This window comes from Phascolarctos cinereus, unplaced genomic scaffold (genome assembly GCF_003287225.1).
Source record: "Phascolarctos cinereus isolate Bilbo 61053 unplaced genomic scaffold, phaCin_HiC Scaffold_726;HRSCAF=1367, whole genome shotgun sequence".
Taxonomy (NCBI): Eukaryota; Metazoa; Chordata; class Mammalia; order Diprotodontia; family Phascolarctidae; genus Phascolarctos; species Phascolarctos cinereus.
In genome coordinates this window covers 400,806,624-400,821,920 of record NW_027556098.1, presented here as the reverse complement: position 1 = coordinate 400,821,920, position 15,297 = coordinate 400,806,624, and the positions used below count along the sequence as shown (strand labels likewise).

The following is a 15,297-nucleotide window of genomic DNA, read 5'->3' as shown; positions in this document are numbered from 1 at the left end:
TTTGTATTCATTACATCTCGTGTTCTAGAATTGGAGGGTCAAAATCACCTGGTATTGGTCTAATGCCCCCAATCCCAGGAGACAAATCACTTTATATGACATCCAACGCATACATACACACACACACACACACACACACACACACACACACACACACATGCTGTTGGCTTTGAGGATGATTGGACTTGGAATGGAAGCAGTTGTACCCGAAGTGTCAGACTTCTAAGCTATATGCTTACAGAGCAAGTCGAGGATTTCAGGCTACCATGCTGGGTTCAGAGAAGTCACCTTCTATTAGAATGCCTCCTCTCTGTGTTACTCAGCCTGGATGGTAGGAAAGAAAATAACATGTCTTGGTCCTTAGGATCTTGGGGACTTGGGCCAGGGCAAGGCAGCTGTGGGGAATCATTTCGTGGGTTTATCATATTTTGAGATGGAAAAACGTCTAAAAATCATGAAGTTTAGCCCCCCCCCATGTTATAGATGAGGAAGGTGAGGTTCAAAGATTAACCAACTTGCCCAAGGCCACACGAAGAAGAAGTGGCACAGGTGGGGATGTGAACGGCCATCTTCAAAATCCAATTTCTCCTTCTGATCAAGTCACCCAAGAAATTTTTAAGAACTTCTCTAATCCTGCTTTATTTCCAAGCTCTTGTAAATCTAGCCATTTATAAAATAAAACTATTTTCCCAGTGTTTCCCTTAACCATCCTCCCCACAATCTCATTTGCTTTCAAAGGGGTGAATTTTTTTCCCTTGTAAGGACTTTGCGCCAAAAACATAGGGTTTTGTTGTTGTTGTTCTCACAGCTCTGTTTGGGGGTCTTCTTGGCAAAGATACTAGAGCGGTTTGCCATTTCTTTCTCCAGCTTATTTTACAGATGAGGAAACTGAGGCAAAAAGGGTGACGTGACTGGCCCAGGGTCCCACAGCTAGTAAGGGTCTGAGGCTGGATTTGATTTCAGAAAGATGAGTCTTCCTGATTCCAACCCAGTCCTCTATACACTGTGGCACCACCTGGCTACCCCTACAGACATTAGTATTGTGACCCATAATTTTCAGAATATCATCGCGGTGGCAGTACTAAGCTAACTTTCACAATGAAGGGATTTGGAAACCACCAGGTGCCTGTGGATGTAATTTTGGGGGTGATCTAAACGGTTCCTAGACTTCTTTGAGAATGTGGACCATCCTGGATCTTTCTTCTTCCCTGAACCTCACTAGGTACTAAGGATTCCAGCATTCACCTGGAGAGTCACGGAGCATTGAATGTCAGAATCTGGAAACGTCTTAAAATGAAGAATGTCAGAGCTGGGAGAGACTCTAGAACTGAGAATGTCAGAGCTAGGAGGGAGCCTGATGCTTGGTATTGCCCTTTGATTTTTAAGGGCAGGAACCTGAAACCCTGCAGAAGCCCAAATGAAAACCAAAGGGGAAAGAAGGAGTAGAAAGTTGAGGGGATTTGGTTTCTCCATAGGCCCATGGCCTGATTTCTTTGAAGCTTGGGACATGTTAAGTTGGTGATTATTTTCACAATCGTGCTAGGTTTTGTTTATAAACAGCCAGGTTCACCTCCAAGCCACAGGGACCCAGCCAAAGCAATACCAAGTCACAATGACGTCAAACAAGTTAACAAAAGGGAGACCCACAGCTCATGGCCATTGTCTTAATCAAAGCCTAGAAGAGCCTCCATAATCCACTCCTGCCCCACACAAACACACCCAGAATGGAAACTTGGTATTTTCTCTTGCATCTGTTTCATTTTTAATTCCCTTTAGAAAAATATCTGGAAATGGGAGAAAATTAAAATAACTAGTGTGTATACATACACATGTGAGTTCCTTATTTGTTCTAAGGTCCAAGTCATAATGTGATTTGTGAGTTCCTTGAAATCTAACGTATTCTACAAGTCCCAGACTAAGACCTCTCAGCAGCAATTAGAAATCCAATCAAGTGGTCAACAAACCAGCCTCCTTGATTAACTTGGGGGGGGTGGTTTGAGAGGCAGCAGGAAATGGCATAGGAGCTTAAATATGTAATAAGTGGTTTTCACCAAAGAAAAGCTACTTTATATGTGTCTCTGCTTTCTCCATCCTAGATTTATTATAAAGTCATTAAGAACATTGAGCCTGGAGAAGAGCTGCTGTTGTACATGAAGGAGGGGGCTTATTCACTTGGGACTATGCCACCCAATCTGGAAGGTAAGTCCTCACCCACCCTGAATCTGTTCGCCTGTGCCCACTTTCACTCGCTGGGGAATAGCCAGACAACATCCTGTATCCCTGGTACCATGGACTATTCAGGGCTGCTAGTTAACCAAAGGAACTGCATTCTGGATGAATCCATCCTAGATTCTTTGGCTTTCCCATGGTTCATATTTGCTGGCAAGATTAACCATTCTTTCATTGGCATTTAGAAAGAAGCAATTCAAGGTCTTCTTCCTTATGGATGCATTTAAAGACAAACTTAAAAATGAGAGAGGGGAGGTATGGTTGCGTTGACCAAGATATTGTTCCATGCCTGGAGCCCCATTTTTTCTGCTTTTTTCCCTCACTATTTTTAAGAAATCATACAATGAAATTTCTTGGCTTTCAAATATTTCCTCTTAGTGGGCTTTGAGTCACACAGTCAACTTTCACCATCCTAAAAGGGAAAAGATTGTACTATTATAACATATATAGACTTCTGCCAAATCATCCCATCCTAAGCAAAATGGTGGCAGGGGAAATCCAAAAAGGAAAGAATACTCTTAAGCTAAAAGCATTGGAGGGAAAAAAAATCCTAAAATTTGAGAGCAAGAACAGTGACTATAGATACTGTGATATTGGTGATAATAATAAAAATCATCTGATAGGAATGTTCTATGGTTTTCTAGTCTTTCCCCTTGGTTCTTTTAATACTATGTTTTTCATCCTCACCATTTTCAGAATTTGTTTCCCTTTGCTTCTGAAATGGGAATTTCCCTTTCTGGTTCACCTGTCATCTGACCAAGACTATATCAGGTTTCAGAAGACAACAAAGAAAAGTCAAACGTTTAAACCATCTTTTTGACAGAATATCTTTTTTTTTTCTCTTCACATTAAAAAAAGCCAATTAGCCTTTTGGGTATTTTAAACCAATACACCAATACTCCCATTTTTAACCAACAATAGAAAAGTGAACTGGATAATTCTGAGTCTAGAGGGTCAATGAATTTATTGAGAATGTTTTAGAAGGGATTTCTGGCCGTTGGAACACATGGCCACTGAGGTCCTATCCAGCTTGTAGATTCTGTGATTTCAGTAATTAAATCTTGTAGTGCAAACCAGACCAAGCCCCTGTCTCCAGGGTTAATAACCCAGCTGACTTTTCCCTACTGAGCAAGACCTCAAAAGCAAGCTGGAATATAGCATCTCCATGATGAAATCTTAGGCTTCATCCCCTCTGCCCCCCCACCCCATCTAACTTGGACTAGAGAAGGAAGGAGGGAGGTTTTATTTATCCTTTTTTCCCCAAAACCCACCAAATTTATAATGTATTAATAATTAATATACTGAACTTCATAATCCTCTAAGGAACATTACAGTTCCATGTTCAAGGGCATTGGGATCCTGACAGACAGGAAGCCCATTGTCAGAATCTTAAGGAGGCCATGGGGACCAGGCAGGGGAACCTCACTTTCTCTCTTTGCCCAAGCTCCCCCCTCTCCTGAATGCCAGCAGGATTATGGGGCAGCCACCCACAGCTTTCGGGAAATTTCCTTCATTCCCCATTGCTAAGTGCCCTATGCCCTTGTCAAACAAAAAAAAATACAGCAGAGGGGCAGTGTTTCGATTCTGATCCTATCTGTGCTCTTTGCTGGGGTTTGGTATTAATTAGGCAGTGGGGGAGAGAAAAAATAAATTTCTAGGACCTTGTGCAGCATGGGGAAGCTCTCATTTTCCTTAAAATAAGTGTTAAAAACTGAATAGGTCTTTGATAGCGCGGGGGGAGGGAAAGGCAGACTGGAAAAGATAAATCTACTTAACTTTCGGGGCAGCAGGGCCTGACAATGGAGTTTCATTTGTGTATTGAATGTTCATTTTTGCAAAAGGTGCCAGGGGGAAAAAAGCCCACCCCAACCCCTGGTCCCCTCCACCTTCAGCATTAAATAACCTGTAGCTACATTCTCCTAATAAATTTTCCAACATTTGAGGGCTAATTGCTTTTGAAATATAATAGCCCAACATCAAATATTTGACTTTTTAATACTCTTTCTCCCCCCACTTTGCCTAATGTTCCTCTGCCCTCCCCAGCCTTGCCCCCCCCAGTTAAACTCTGAATTGCACAAGAAAGAAAATGCAAAAATGTTCCATACAAAGATAATTATCATAAAAATCTTTTTCTCCAAACCCCAGTTACACACATACAGCCGCCCCTTATCACTGCAGGAATTTGGAGTAGGGCTCTTGAGAGCCTTTGAGACTCAAGTCTGCCAGATTAGCATGTAGATGCCACATAATTGAGTTCCCCTTGGCTTCTCTGAAAGCCATTAGGCCCTGATTTATTTTTCTGTTACATTCCTGCTTTGTCATGAGAGTTGCTGATGGAACTTTAGATAGAGGAGTGTAAGCCCCGCAGATCTGACAAACAAGACAAGGCGTGCTGACTGCAATCAGTGGAGCTGGTGTGGTGTGATGTGGTATGGTGTGGTATGGTGTGGGGTATATATGTGCGTGTGTGTGTGTGTGTGTGTGTGTGTGTTTCCCTATAGCTCTACGCAAACTCCCTCTCCCCAAGGCATAGCCCAGATGCAACAGGGAATTTGGGGACCTTGTCGAAAGAAAATTGTGGGCCACGGGCTTCTTTGAAATATGCTTTGAAGGGAGGAAGACTATCTGCCTTTGGGCTTGGGGCATCTTGGGTGAAGTTCCTGACGAGCAAGGTTCTTCCTTTCTCTCTCTCTCTCTCTCTCTCTCTCTCTCTCTCTCTCTCTCTCTCTCTCTCTCTCTCTCTCTCTCTCTCACTCATCTTAGAGGGATCCCTCTTGTTCAGGGTCACAAAACAGGCACATCTTTCTGACCATGAGGTCAGCTCGCTCTCCACATCATGTCTCATTGGCTTTTATGCTCCTGCAAACAGTAGGAAGGGGTAAACAAATGCAGGGAAAGACTGAATCTTAGACTTCAGTGCTGAAAGAAACCTTAGAATCCACCTCCCTCATTTGTGAGTGGAGAAGAAACTGATGCCCAGAGAAGTCAGGAACAGAGCCAAGATAAGAACACAAGTTTTCTGACTTTAAATCTAATAAATCGATCAACAAGCATTTATTAAGGTTATGTTACATGCCAGCACAGTGTTGGATGCTAGGAATACAAAAACAAAGATGAAACAGTCCCTGCCTTCATAGAGCTTACATTCTACCAGGAAAATCAATAGATAGAAATCTAGCTCTCTCTCATCTTCAGCCTGCAATTCCTAAATGATGTAAAAATTTAAAGAAAAAAGTCAATGGGAAAAAGTTCTAGCCCCTCAAAATATATTTATTATATGAAATATTGGATCATGGACATTCTTTTCCTTCCCAAATATGAGTTAAAGGTTTCATTCAGAATAGTGTTTAACTCTTTAGAGTAAATACTAACCCAGGATTGTGAGAATCCCATGCCATCTAGATTTTTTTTCATGTTCACATCCTCTTGTCCCTTCTCTCCTCTGTATTTGTATATTGTTCAGATTAACTCAAGGAGGGAATGGCAAAGGAAAAGGCCAGAGAAGGAAAGCCCCAGTGTACTTTCCGCATAGGGTCTTCTTACGCTTCGAATTTGGATGAGATGGCCAATAGCATCCCTTGGAGCTCTGCATAGAGCAGCCCAGTTCTGGGGTGAGAGCACCCAATGGACTTGGGGGTGGGGGTGAGGCAGAAAATGTTCATCAAGTCCATCCCTGTCACCAATTTCATTTTGCTCCAGATGCTCTCAAACTGAGTCAGGAAGAATCAGAAACAAACTGAGTCCTTTGACTTGGGTGGGTGCAGCCCACGAGGACCTCTGGTTGGTTCCCTTGTCCTTATTCATCGGTTCCATCTTGTTTGTCCACAGCTGTCATATTTTATTTTATGCAGAAACTGTGGGGTAAAAATGATGGTAAATGACTGGAATTTATAACTTACACTAGACCCTGGTTGGGGTGGGGGAGGTGGAGAGAGAGGGAAAGAGACAGAGAGAGGCAGAGAGGAAGAATAAATATGAATGTCTCATCTCAGAAAGATTCCAGCCCAGGATGCTGGAATAAACTCGTGAGATGATCTCAAAAGCTAAGCATCTTCACATAGCCCACAGGGACGATAGCCTCTGACCAAGCTGCCCAGGAAGCAGTCAGTGAGACAGTTAGGGAGCCCAAGGGGGTGGGATGATGACAGTGAGCTGGTCAATAACTCTCTCCTGCCTGCTTGGTTACATTTCTCTCTCTTTTCCCCCCAAAAGCCCCAAAGGAGCAACTGGGCTGTGTGAAAATGAACTTCCTAAAACGTGGCTATGAAGGAATCATATTCGTCATAGACAGGCAGCCTGGTACAATGAAGGGAAATGTACTAAACTTGTAATCTGGGGACCTGGATTAAAATCTCACCTCTGCTGACGAGTGACTTGGAGCAAATCTGTTTCCTTTTCTTTAAAAGAAGGAGATTGGACTAGATGACCTCTAAGGTCCAAAGTACTCCATCAATGATCCTAAGACCCACACTGTAATTTAAATTTTAAAAAAAAATTAAATCTAAAGTTAGAAGGGGAGGGTCTGTATTAAAGTTTTTCCTGGGCTAGTTACTAACTTGTATGACTTTTGGGAAGGTGCTTTTCTTCTCTGGGCCTCAGTTTCCCTTTCTGAAAAATGAGGGAGTTGGATTAAATGACCTGTAAGGTCCTATCCAACTCTAAATCCAGCCCTAAACCAATCATGCCATAATCTATGGGCCACAATTCTATTCTTTTATTTTATTTTTAATTTATGAAAACCTCACTTTACAAAAAAGAGTTCCCCCTAAAAGCATGCAAATTGAATTTTTAATCATATTTTAAATGACATGAAGAGAGTTGGATGTCTTCAGAAATCTCAGGGTGAATTATATTTGTCACACAAACAAACACAATCTATCACATTTCTTTTCCCCATCCAGTTTGGCTAAAATGAAACATATCTGTATGACAGACATTATTGCTGAGTAAAAGAAAACTTTCTTTAATATGCTTTATGAGAAAAAGCACAAACTCCCTATCTGCTCCATGGTTTTTGATAATTCCTGAAGACTGTTGATACATTTTTTCATAGGTCATAACTATAGGACTAGAAGGGGCAGTAGAGGTAACCTAATTCAAAATCTTCATTACAAATACACAGAAACTAAGATACTTAGAGAAAATAAGGTACTTAAGAAATAAAAATGAAATGTCCAAGGTCACCCAGAAAGGCAGGTGCAGAGCCCATATCTGTGTACTCTCCATTGTACCACACTGCTTTTCCAACAATTTTGTACTTCAACAAAGTTGTCACTGTTGTATCTTCTGAAATGACTATTCTTCAGGAGTGTTGAATCAGAGAGACAGATGGGAGAGACTTTAGGGAGTATTTGGTCCAACCCTGCACTTTCATTTTACGGAGGGGGAAACCATCCACAGGTAGCAGGGAGTAGGGCTAGAACATGGACCTAGATTTTTCAGAGTCCAAATCTAGCTCTTTTTCCAACATTATGTCACCTCCCCAAGGACTCATACCTGCATTCTAAAGAGATGGAGGTGGGGCACACAAATCAGAACTGGGTGAAGAATCTCAAAGGTCCATTCAGTTCTGCATAAGAGGGATCCAAATGTAGAGTTTCTATAAGGCAGAATACCCTCTTTGTTACCCAACTCCCTTGGTTCTGTCTCCCCAGACCAGAGTTGTATTTGGCTAACCTCACTGGACAAATTAAAATAGAGGATGGAGAAGGAGAGACTTTGGTCCTCAAGATGCAAGCTCGAGAGTGAAGGAAAACCTTGGCTCCTGCCTCATGGGAGTGGGAGGGGGATAGAGACCCCAAGACGCCATGAGGCAGCTGCTGGGAGCCGAACCAAGCCATCTGGTCCCTTTGTGCCTTGCTGGATTTCATGATAACTAAGTGCTAAATTCAATTGTTTCCACTTACATAGGTGGAAGGGACCTGAAAGGCACCCTCTTTATATAGATGAAGAAACTGAGGCACAGAAAAAGTGATTTGCCCAGGGTCATTAACTATTAAGTGTCTGAGGCAGAATTTGAACTCAGGTCTTCCTGACTCCAAGGACAAGTCAAATCAAGTCAAGTTAAGTCAAGTCAAGTTCATCACCAAACATCTTGTATCCATCCCCTTCTCTCCACTCACGTAGCCATAACCCTAGTCTCAGTCCTCATCATTCTTACCTGAACTATTACAATAGCCTCCTAACTGGACACCCAGGTTTCTACTCACTTCAATCCATCCTCCACTCAGCTTCCAGTGTTGTTTTAATAAAGATAATAATAGCTGACATATGCATAGCACCCAGTACATGCTAAGTGCTTTACAGTTATCATCCCATTTGATCCTCACAATAACCCTGGGAGGGGGGTGTTATTAAGATCTTCTTGCTCAAAGTGAGGGATGGTCTAACCATGCCATCTCAGTGAGCTCAGGCCCTCCAGATTAAATATAAACCCCTTTGTTTGACATCTAAAGGCCTCTGCAACATAGCCCTTTCCTTCCTTCCCACTCTCCCCTCCCCCAAACATACATACATTCTAGCATCCAGCCTCACTGGTCTTCTTGCAGTCCCTCACACCCATCTCCCGATCTTTGCATTGGCCATCTCCATGCCTAGAAAGCTCTCGCTCCTCACCTGTGCCCCTTCATTTCCCTGACTTCCTTTGAGAATCAGCTGAAAGCCTACCTTCTACAACAGGTAGACTCCCTGGATGCCTTCCCTTCTGAGATTATCTTCCACCCATTCTGTATGTAGCTTGGCACTACCTATTTATTTACTCTTGTCTCCCCTCTCCAATTAGAATGTACACTCCTTGAAGTCAGGGACTGAATTTGTGCTTTTCTTTGTAACTCCAAATTAGAAGCTCTTAATGAACGCTTGATGACTGACTGATGGGCTTTCCACTATACCATGCTGAAGCAGGACAGAGCTGTCCATAATCTCCCGATTTTAGTATCTTGGAATACAGCCTAAATCACTTTGTTCCAGCTATGTCTCTGCTCCGGAACAAACGCAAAGCAGAAAGCTAAACCCACATGTTGTGGAGAAGAGCACAGAGTCCCGTGAGAATGTTTGCCCTTTTAGTAGACTTTGATTAGGGAGTCACTCCTTCGATGGTCTAGCCTTCATTGGGTGGGCATTTCAGTCCTAGACATTGAGGCATAGAATTTGCTGAAAAGGGGGCATTAGAAGTCATTTAGTCTAAAGCACAAAAGCCAATGTTATGCACCCCCCAAAAAATAAGGGTTATTCGATCTCAAAAGTCAGGAGGATGAAAGGAAAAGGGGACAAAGAAAGTCCCCTCACCCTCAACTTTGAATCAAGGTGGACCAGAGGCTGCTTCCCAACTCTGCCAGTCATTCTAGATGAGTCCTTCACTTTTCTGAGCCTGAGTGCCCCCTCAGTAAAATGGGAGTGCTTAGACTTGTAGCAAAAGTACAGTTTGGAAAGCACTTTGGGGTACAGGGCCAGAGAGCGGGATTTGGAACCAGAGGGTCTGGGGCCCAACCCTGGCTCTGCATGGACTTTCTATGCACCCCTGGCAGATCACTCAAGCACAGCTCTGATGGTGGTCACACTCTTGCTCAGCAAACTCCTATGGTTCCCTACTATCTCCAGGATCAAATGTGAACTTCTCTGGCAGGGAAAGCCCTTCACAAACTGGCTCAACTTTCTCATTTTTCCTCACACATGACCTTCCCATCTGCTGCCTCTCTGTCTTCACACAGGCTGCTCCAGGGTCTGGAATCCTCCCCAGTTCACTTAATAGTTCAGCTAAAGCTCCAACTCTCTATTTGAAGCCTTTCTTGAAGCCTCCTAAAAGTTAATATTTCCCCTGCCCCCAAGAAAACAACAAAATCTCTATCTCCCATGTTGTGCGTACTTATATAGGTATATATTCTCTTCCTCCAAAGAATTCTGATTATTTCTAATCTGCCTTTGAATTTTCAGTGCTTAGCACAGTGCCAGGGGCACAGCAGGCTGCTTGTTGACAAATGGATTCATTGAATTCAGCCTTCTGTGCCTCAGTATCCTTACCTATGAAATGCAGGGGTTGACCTAGATGACCACTAAGGTCCCTTCAAGCTCTAAATTTATGATTCTCTGATAATATGAGTCTTAAAACAGAGCTGTGAGATAAGGTCTCTCATTATCCCCAGATAAGAGGCATAGTGGATAGGGAAATGGACTTGCAGTTAGGAAGACATAGGTCCTAATCCCACCTCAGGCACTTGCTAGCTGTGTGACCCTGGGCAAGTCACTTAACCCTCTGAGTCTCACTTTTCCTCCTCTGTAAAATAGGGATAATAATAGCACATACCTCCCAAGGTTGTTGTGAGGATCCAATGAGATATTATATGCAAAGCACTTTGAAAACCTTAAAGTGTTATCTAAATACAAGTTATTATTATTATTTTTACTTTTAGAACCTTAAAGCAACCCTATGACATTGGAGCAATTATTATCACTAGCAGGTTTCCACAGTGGACAAAACACTAGACTTCATGTTAGTAACACCTATGAGTCAATGCTACCTCGGACATTTACTCTGGACAAGTCCATTAACCTCTTTGATCCTCCACTTCCCCATCTGTAAAGTGGGAATATTTGACAGGATTGTCGTAAAAACCAAATGAGATACTATATATAAAGAACCTTGCAATCCCTGAAGTGGTATATTAATATTTTTGTTGTTGTTCACTCATTTCACTTGTGTCTGACTCTTTGTGACCCCGTTTGGGGTTTTCTTGGCAAAGATATTGGAGTGGTTTGCCATTTCCTTCTCCAGCTCATTTGACAGATGAGGTAACTGAGGCAAACAGGGTTTAGTGACTTGCCCAGAGTTATAAAGCTCGTTCGTATAAATGTACAATATAAATGTTAGCTATCATTATTTGGCAGGTGAGGAAACTGAGGCACAGATGAAGCCCATGGAGACTTGCCCATGGTCACATAGCTAATACATACCTTTGGTGCCTACTTCAGAGGGTCACTTCAGGCTCCAAAGAGATAGTATCTAGAGAGTCCTTTGCAAATCTTCAGGTCACTATAAATATCCATTCTTTTTATTCTCCAGGATCCAGCCCTGCCTGAGTCCCTTTTCCCCACCCCATCCCCAAATGCTCATTGCCAGCCTCCAAGACAATGCCTAGGATGTATCAGCACAAACAAAAAGCTTCAAAACAGAAATCTGTCCCCTCCCCCAGAGTAAAGAACCCCAGGTCCCAGTCTTTGTTTCCCAGCAGCTGGGGCTATAAGAAAGTGGAACTGAAGAATGGATTTCCAGAGCAGGGGTGTGGGACAGGGGGGTCTCGGGCTGGGAGGGAGCCAGAACTCAAGTTCAATGGAAGGAAGGCCTCTCTTTCTAGAGTAGCCCGCCGGCCAGGCTGCTGGGCTGGAGGCGCTATGGATGGGCCCAGGCCCCCTGGCAGAAGTCACTCTGCTGGAAAATTTACAGCTCTCTGCCGATTGTTTGGTTTGGCATGGGGCTCAGGATGCTGCCTTGTAAATGTAATAATAGCTGCCCCCTTTTTAATTTGTTTGACCTTGGTGACAATAATTTATTATATGCATTAGATCGGTTGGGTTTTTTCTTTTTTTTTTTTTTTAATTCCCAAACAAAGTGCTTGGCTTGGTTTTTCTCTCCGTGTTCCCTGGCCATGGGTTTGCTGCTGTTGGAGGCAGGAGGGAGGGAGAGCTGAAAAGCCCCAGACATCTTTCAGCCTGTGTTTGAAAAGCAATGAAGGAGACTTCCTTTCACACTTATCAGGCTTCCCTCTCGGGCTGCTGGGCTGCCTGCCTGCCGAAGGGGAGGCTGAGTTTGAAAGGATCTCATCTGGGGAACAGCACAAACCACAAGCATCCTTGGGGTATGGAGAGGGCCATGGGAGCTGAGATTTGGAGCTAGAGGGGCCCTCCGAGGTCACTGAGGCCAGACCACTCACTTGACAGATGAGGTCTCTCACACACACACACATCTGACAGATGAGATGGTGAGAAGACAGAGACCAGGTGCTCTGGCTTCTGTGCCCTTTTCATGAGGCGGCATTGCCCAGACCCTAGATGGTAATTGTCCTTCCTTGACTCTCGAAGAGCACCAATAACATCAGAGGAGTGATGTTTTGACTTGCCTATGACTTGGATTTGAGGGAGGCACAGCTGCTCCAAGTGGTCAGCTTCGCTCTCTGCTCTAGAATCATCAGAGTCCAGCGGCCGGACAAAAGCCAAGACAACCGGTGATGGCCCCTCTAGATTAGACCAATAGAGAGTACAGTAGGGTCATCAAAAGACTACCTAAGGGTGCATTGGGTCCCCCTCCCCCCACTGGAAGGCTTATAGGATATAGTAAAGGGATTTATTGGTCAGGTGTGGGCTGAATTCAATAGCCACTGAGCTCCTTTCCAGCCCTGAGATTCGGTATCTATAGTGCATTTATTACACACCCACTGTGTGTTAGGCAGAATGGTGTCATGCATAGACAGCTGGCCTCAGATCTAAGAACACTTCAGCTCAGATCCTGCCTTGGTCACCTGTTGGCTGGGTGACGCTGGGCGAGCTGATTAACTTCTCTGGGCACCGGCAGTTCTCTAAGACTATAAATTACAGAACAAGTAGCAGGTATCTGCCCTGGTAAATGAAGTTTCCTCACCGATCAAATTGCAAAGTTAGCTCCCTCCTTCCTACCCCCTACACACAAAAGTGCCAGTGTTGGGGCCCCAAAGACAAAGAAAGAAGCATTGCCTCAGAGGCCTTCTGTTCTACTGTTCCAATTCCTTTCTTTTTAGAGAGGACAAAACTGAGATTTAGGGAGAGCACAGCTAAGCATCACACCACGATGCTTGGAGCTGGGGCTTAAATCCAGTGATCCTGACTCTGGGGCTGGTCTTTTTCAATCACGCTCAGCAGCCCAAGTCAATATATCAACAAACATTTAATAAAGGTCAGCAGGCACTGGGAAGAGAAAGAGAAAGAGCATAGAGAGGCCCTGCCCTCAGGAGGCTTCTGTTTTATCAGAACCCATTGAAGGAACTCATTCCCTCCTTGGAAAATGAACTATAGGAGAGAGACAGAGACAGAGAGAGGATGAGAGACAGAGAGAGAGAGAGAGAAAAGAACAAGAAAGAGGAGAAAGAAGAGGAGGGAAGAAAGAGAGAGAGGAGGGAAGAGAGAACAAAAGAGAGGATGTGGATAAATATAGATACAGATATAATATCTAACATTTGGCAAACCACTCCAGTTATCTTTGCCAAGAAAACCCCCATGGACAATTGGTCCACAGAGGTCACGATCAGTCAGATACAATTGAACAACTCAACAACAATATAGCACCTACTGTATACCAGGCACTATTATGCTCAGCACTCATTACAAATATTATCTCATTTGATCTTCACAACAACACTGGGAGATAGGTGCTATCATTATCCTCATTTTATAAATGAGGAAACTGAGGCAGACAGGGGTTGAGTAACTTGCCCAGGGTCATAGAGCTAATAAGTATCTGAGGCTAGATTTGATCTCAGATCTTCTTGACTTCCTGACTTCAGGAGCCATGTAGCTACTGTATCTACATCTATATCTATGTCAATGTCTATATCTGTGTCTATATCTATATCCATATCCATATCTATAACTATATCTCTATCATCTTTGGTATATAATACATATATAAATATATATTTGTATAGACACACAGTATACATGTATATGTGAACAGATGGTGTGTATATATACATGTATGCATGTACATACATGCAGGAATGTATATACACATATATTTGTACATCGGTTTCTTATTTATGTTGTATGTATTTTCATACATATACATAATAGGGAGTACTTGTCCACCCTATTAGAATGGAGGCTCACTCCAAGTAGGGATTGTTTCATTCTTTGTACGGGTGTCCCCAGGCCTGGAACAGAGTAGGCATTTAATACTTGTTCAATCGATGGATTAATTGATCGTCCGAATCAGTGAGTGTTCCCAGCATGCTGTGCTTTTTCTTGCAGAGGATCGCACGTTCCGTTGTGAGGAATGTGATGAGCTCTTCCAGTCGAAGCTGGATCTCCGGCGGCATAAGAAATATACCTGCAACTCTGTCAATACCCTCTATGAGACCCTGAATGAGGAGATCAAACAGGAGGGGGTCAGCGATGGGCAGATTCACGAGTGCAAAGACTGCGAGAGGATGTTTCCCAATAAGTACAGGTACCATCTCTCTGCTGGCCCCAAAGGGGAGGAAGTGTAGAAAGCCCTCCCTCAGGTTTCCCCATCCCCAACTGGGCCTTCCCACTCTTGGCCAACTGCGCCAACTTCACGGTATCCCTTCCTGGGAGCTGGGCCCGGGGAATCAGAGAGTGAGAGCTGGAGGCACCCCGGGAGATCTTCAACTCCAATGTGCTCATTGTACAGAGGAGAAAACCAAAATCCACGTGTCAAAATTGAGTACTATTTATGAAGCACCTGCTATGTGCTGGACACATAGATCCTGAGGACACAAAGAAATACCAAAAAAAGTCTTTGCTTTCAAAGTCCTCACAGTCTAATGGGGAGACAACATGCAGATAACTATGGTCGATACAAAAATGGATTGACCGGGGCAGCTAGGTGGCACAGTGGATAAAGTGCCGGCCCTGAAGTCAGGAGGACCTGAGTTCAAATCCAGCCTCAGACCACTTGACACTTACTAGCTGTGTGACCCTGGGCAAGTCACTTAACCCCAATTGCCTAAAACCAAAAAACAAACAAACAAACAAACAAAAAAATGTATTGACCAAGGTCTCCCAGTTGCAGGAATCACACTGAGATCCTCTGTCTCAAAATCTGTCTCAAAAAGCAATCTTTCATGCCACAAACAAACAAGAGAGATTAGTAGAGAGCTCCTTCACCTTTTGGAGTGTCATGGACCCATTGGACAGAAAGACTAATAAAGCCTTTGGACCCCTTCTCCTAATCATGTTTTTAAATGCATAAAATTAAGCACAGAAGATTACAAAGAAAACTGATTATAGTGAGATAGTTATTGAAATATGTGTGTGTGTGTGTATATGTATGTATGTATATATGTGTACGTATATATATATATG

General features: G+C 43.4%; 1 protein-coding gene across 1 annotated transcript in view; it reads left to right on the top strand.

The window, feature by feature from the left end:
- The window catches only part of PRDM16 (PR/SET domain 16), a 646,704-nt gene that overhangs the window by 575,293 nt on the left and 56,114 nt on the right, over positions 1-15,297 (top strand). The window contains 2 exon segments of the mRNA XM_078145746.1: positions 2,097-2,199; positions 14,221-14,419. Coding sequence (XP_078001872.1) covers positions 2,097-2,199; positions 14,221-14,419 — 302 coding nt within the window.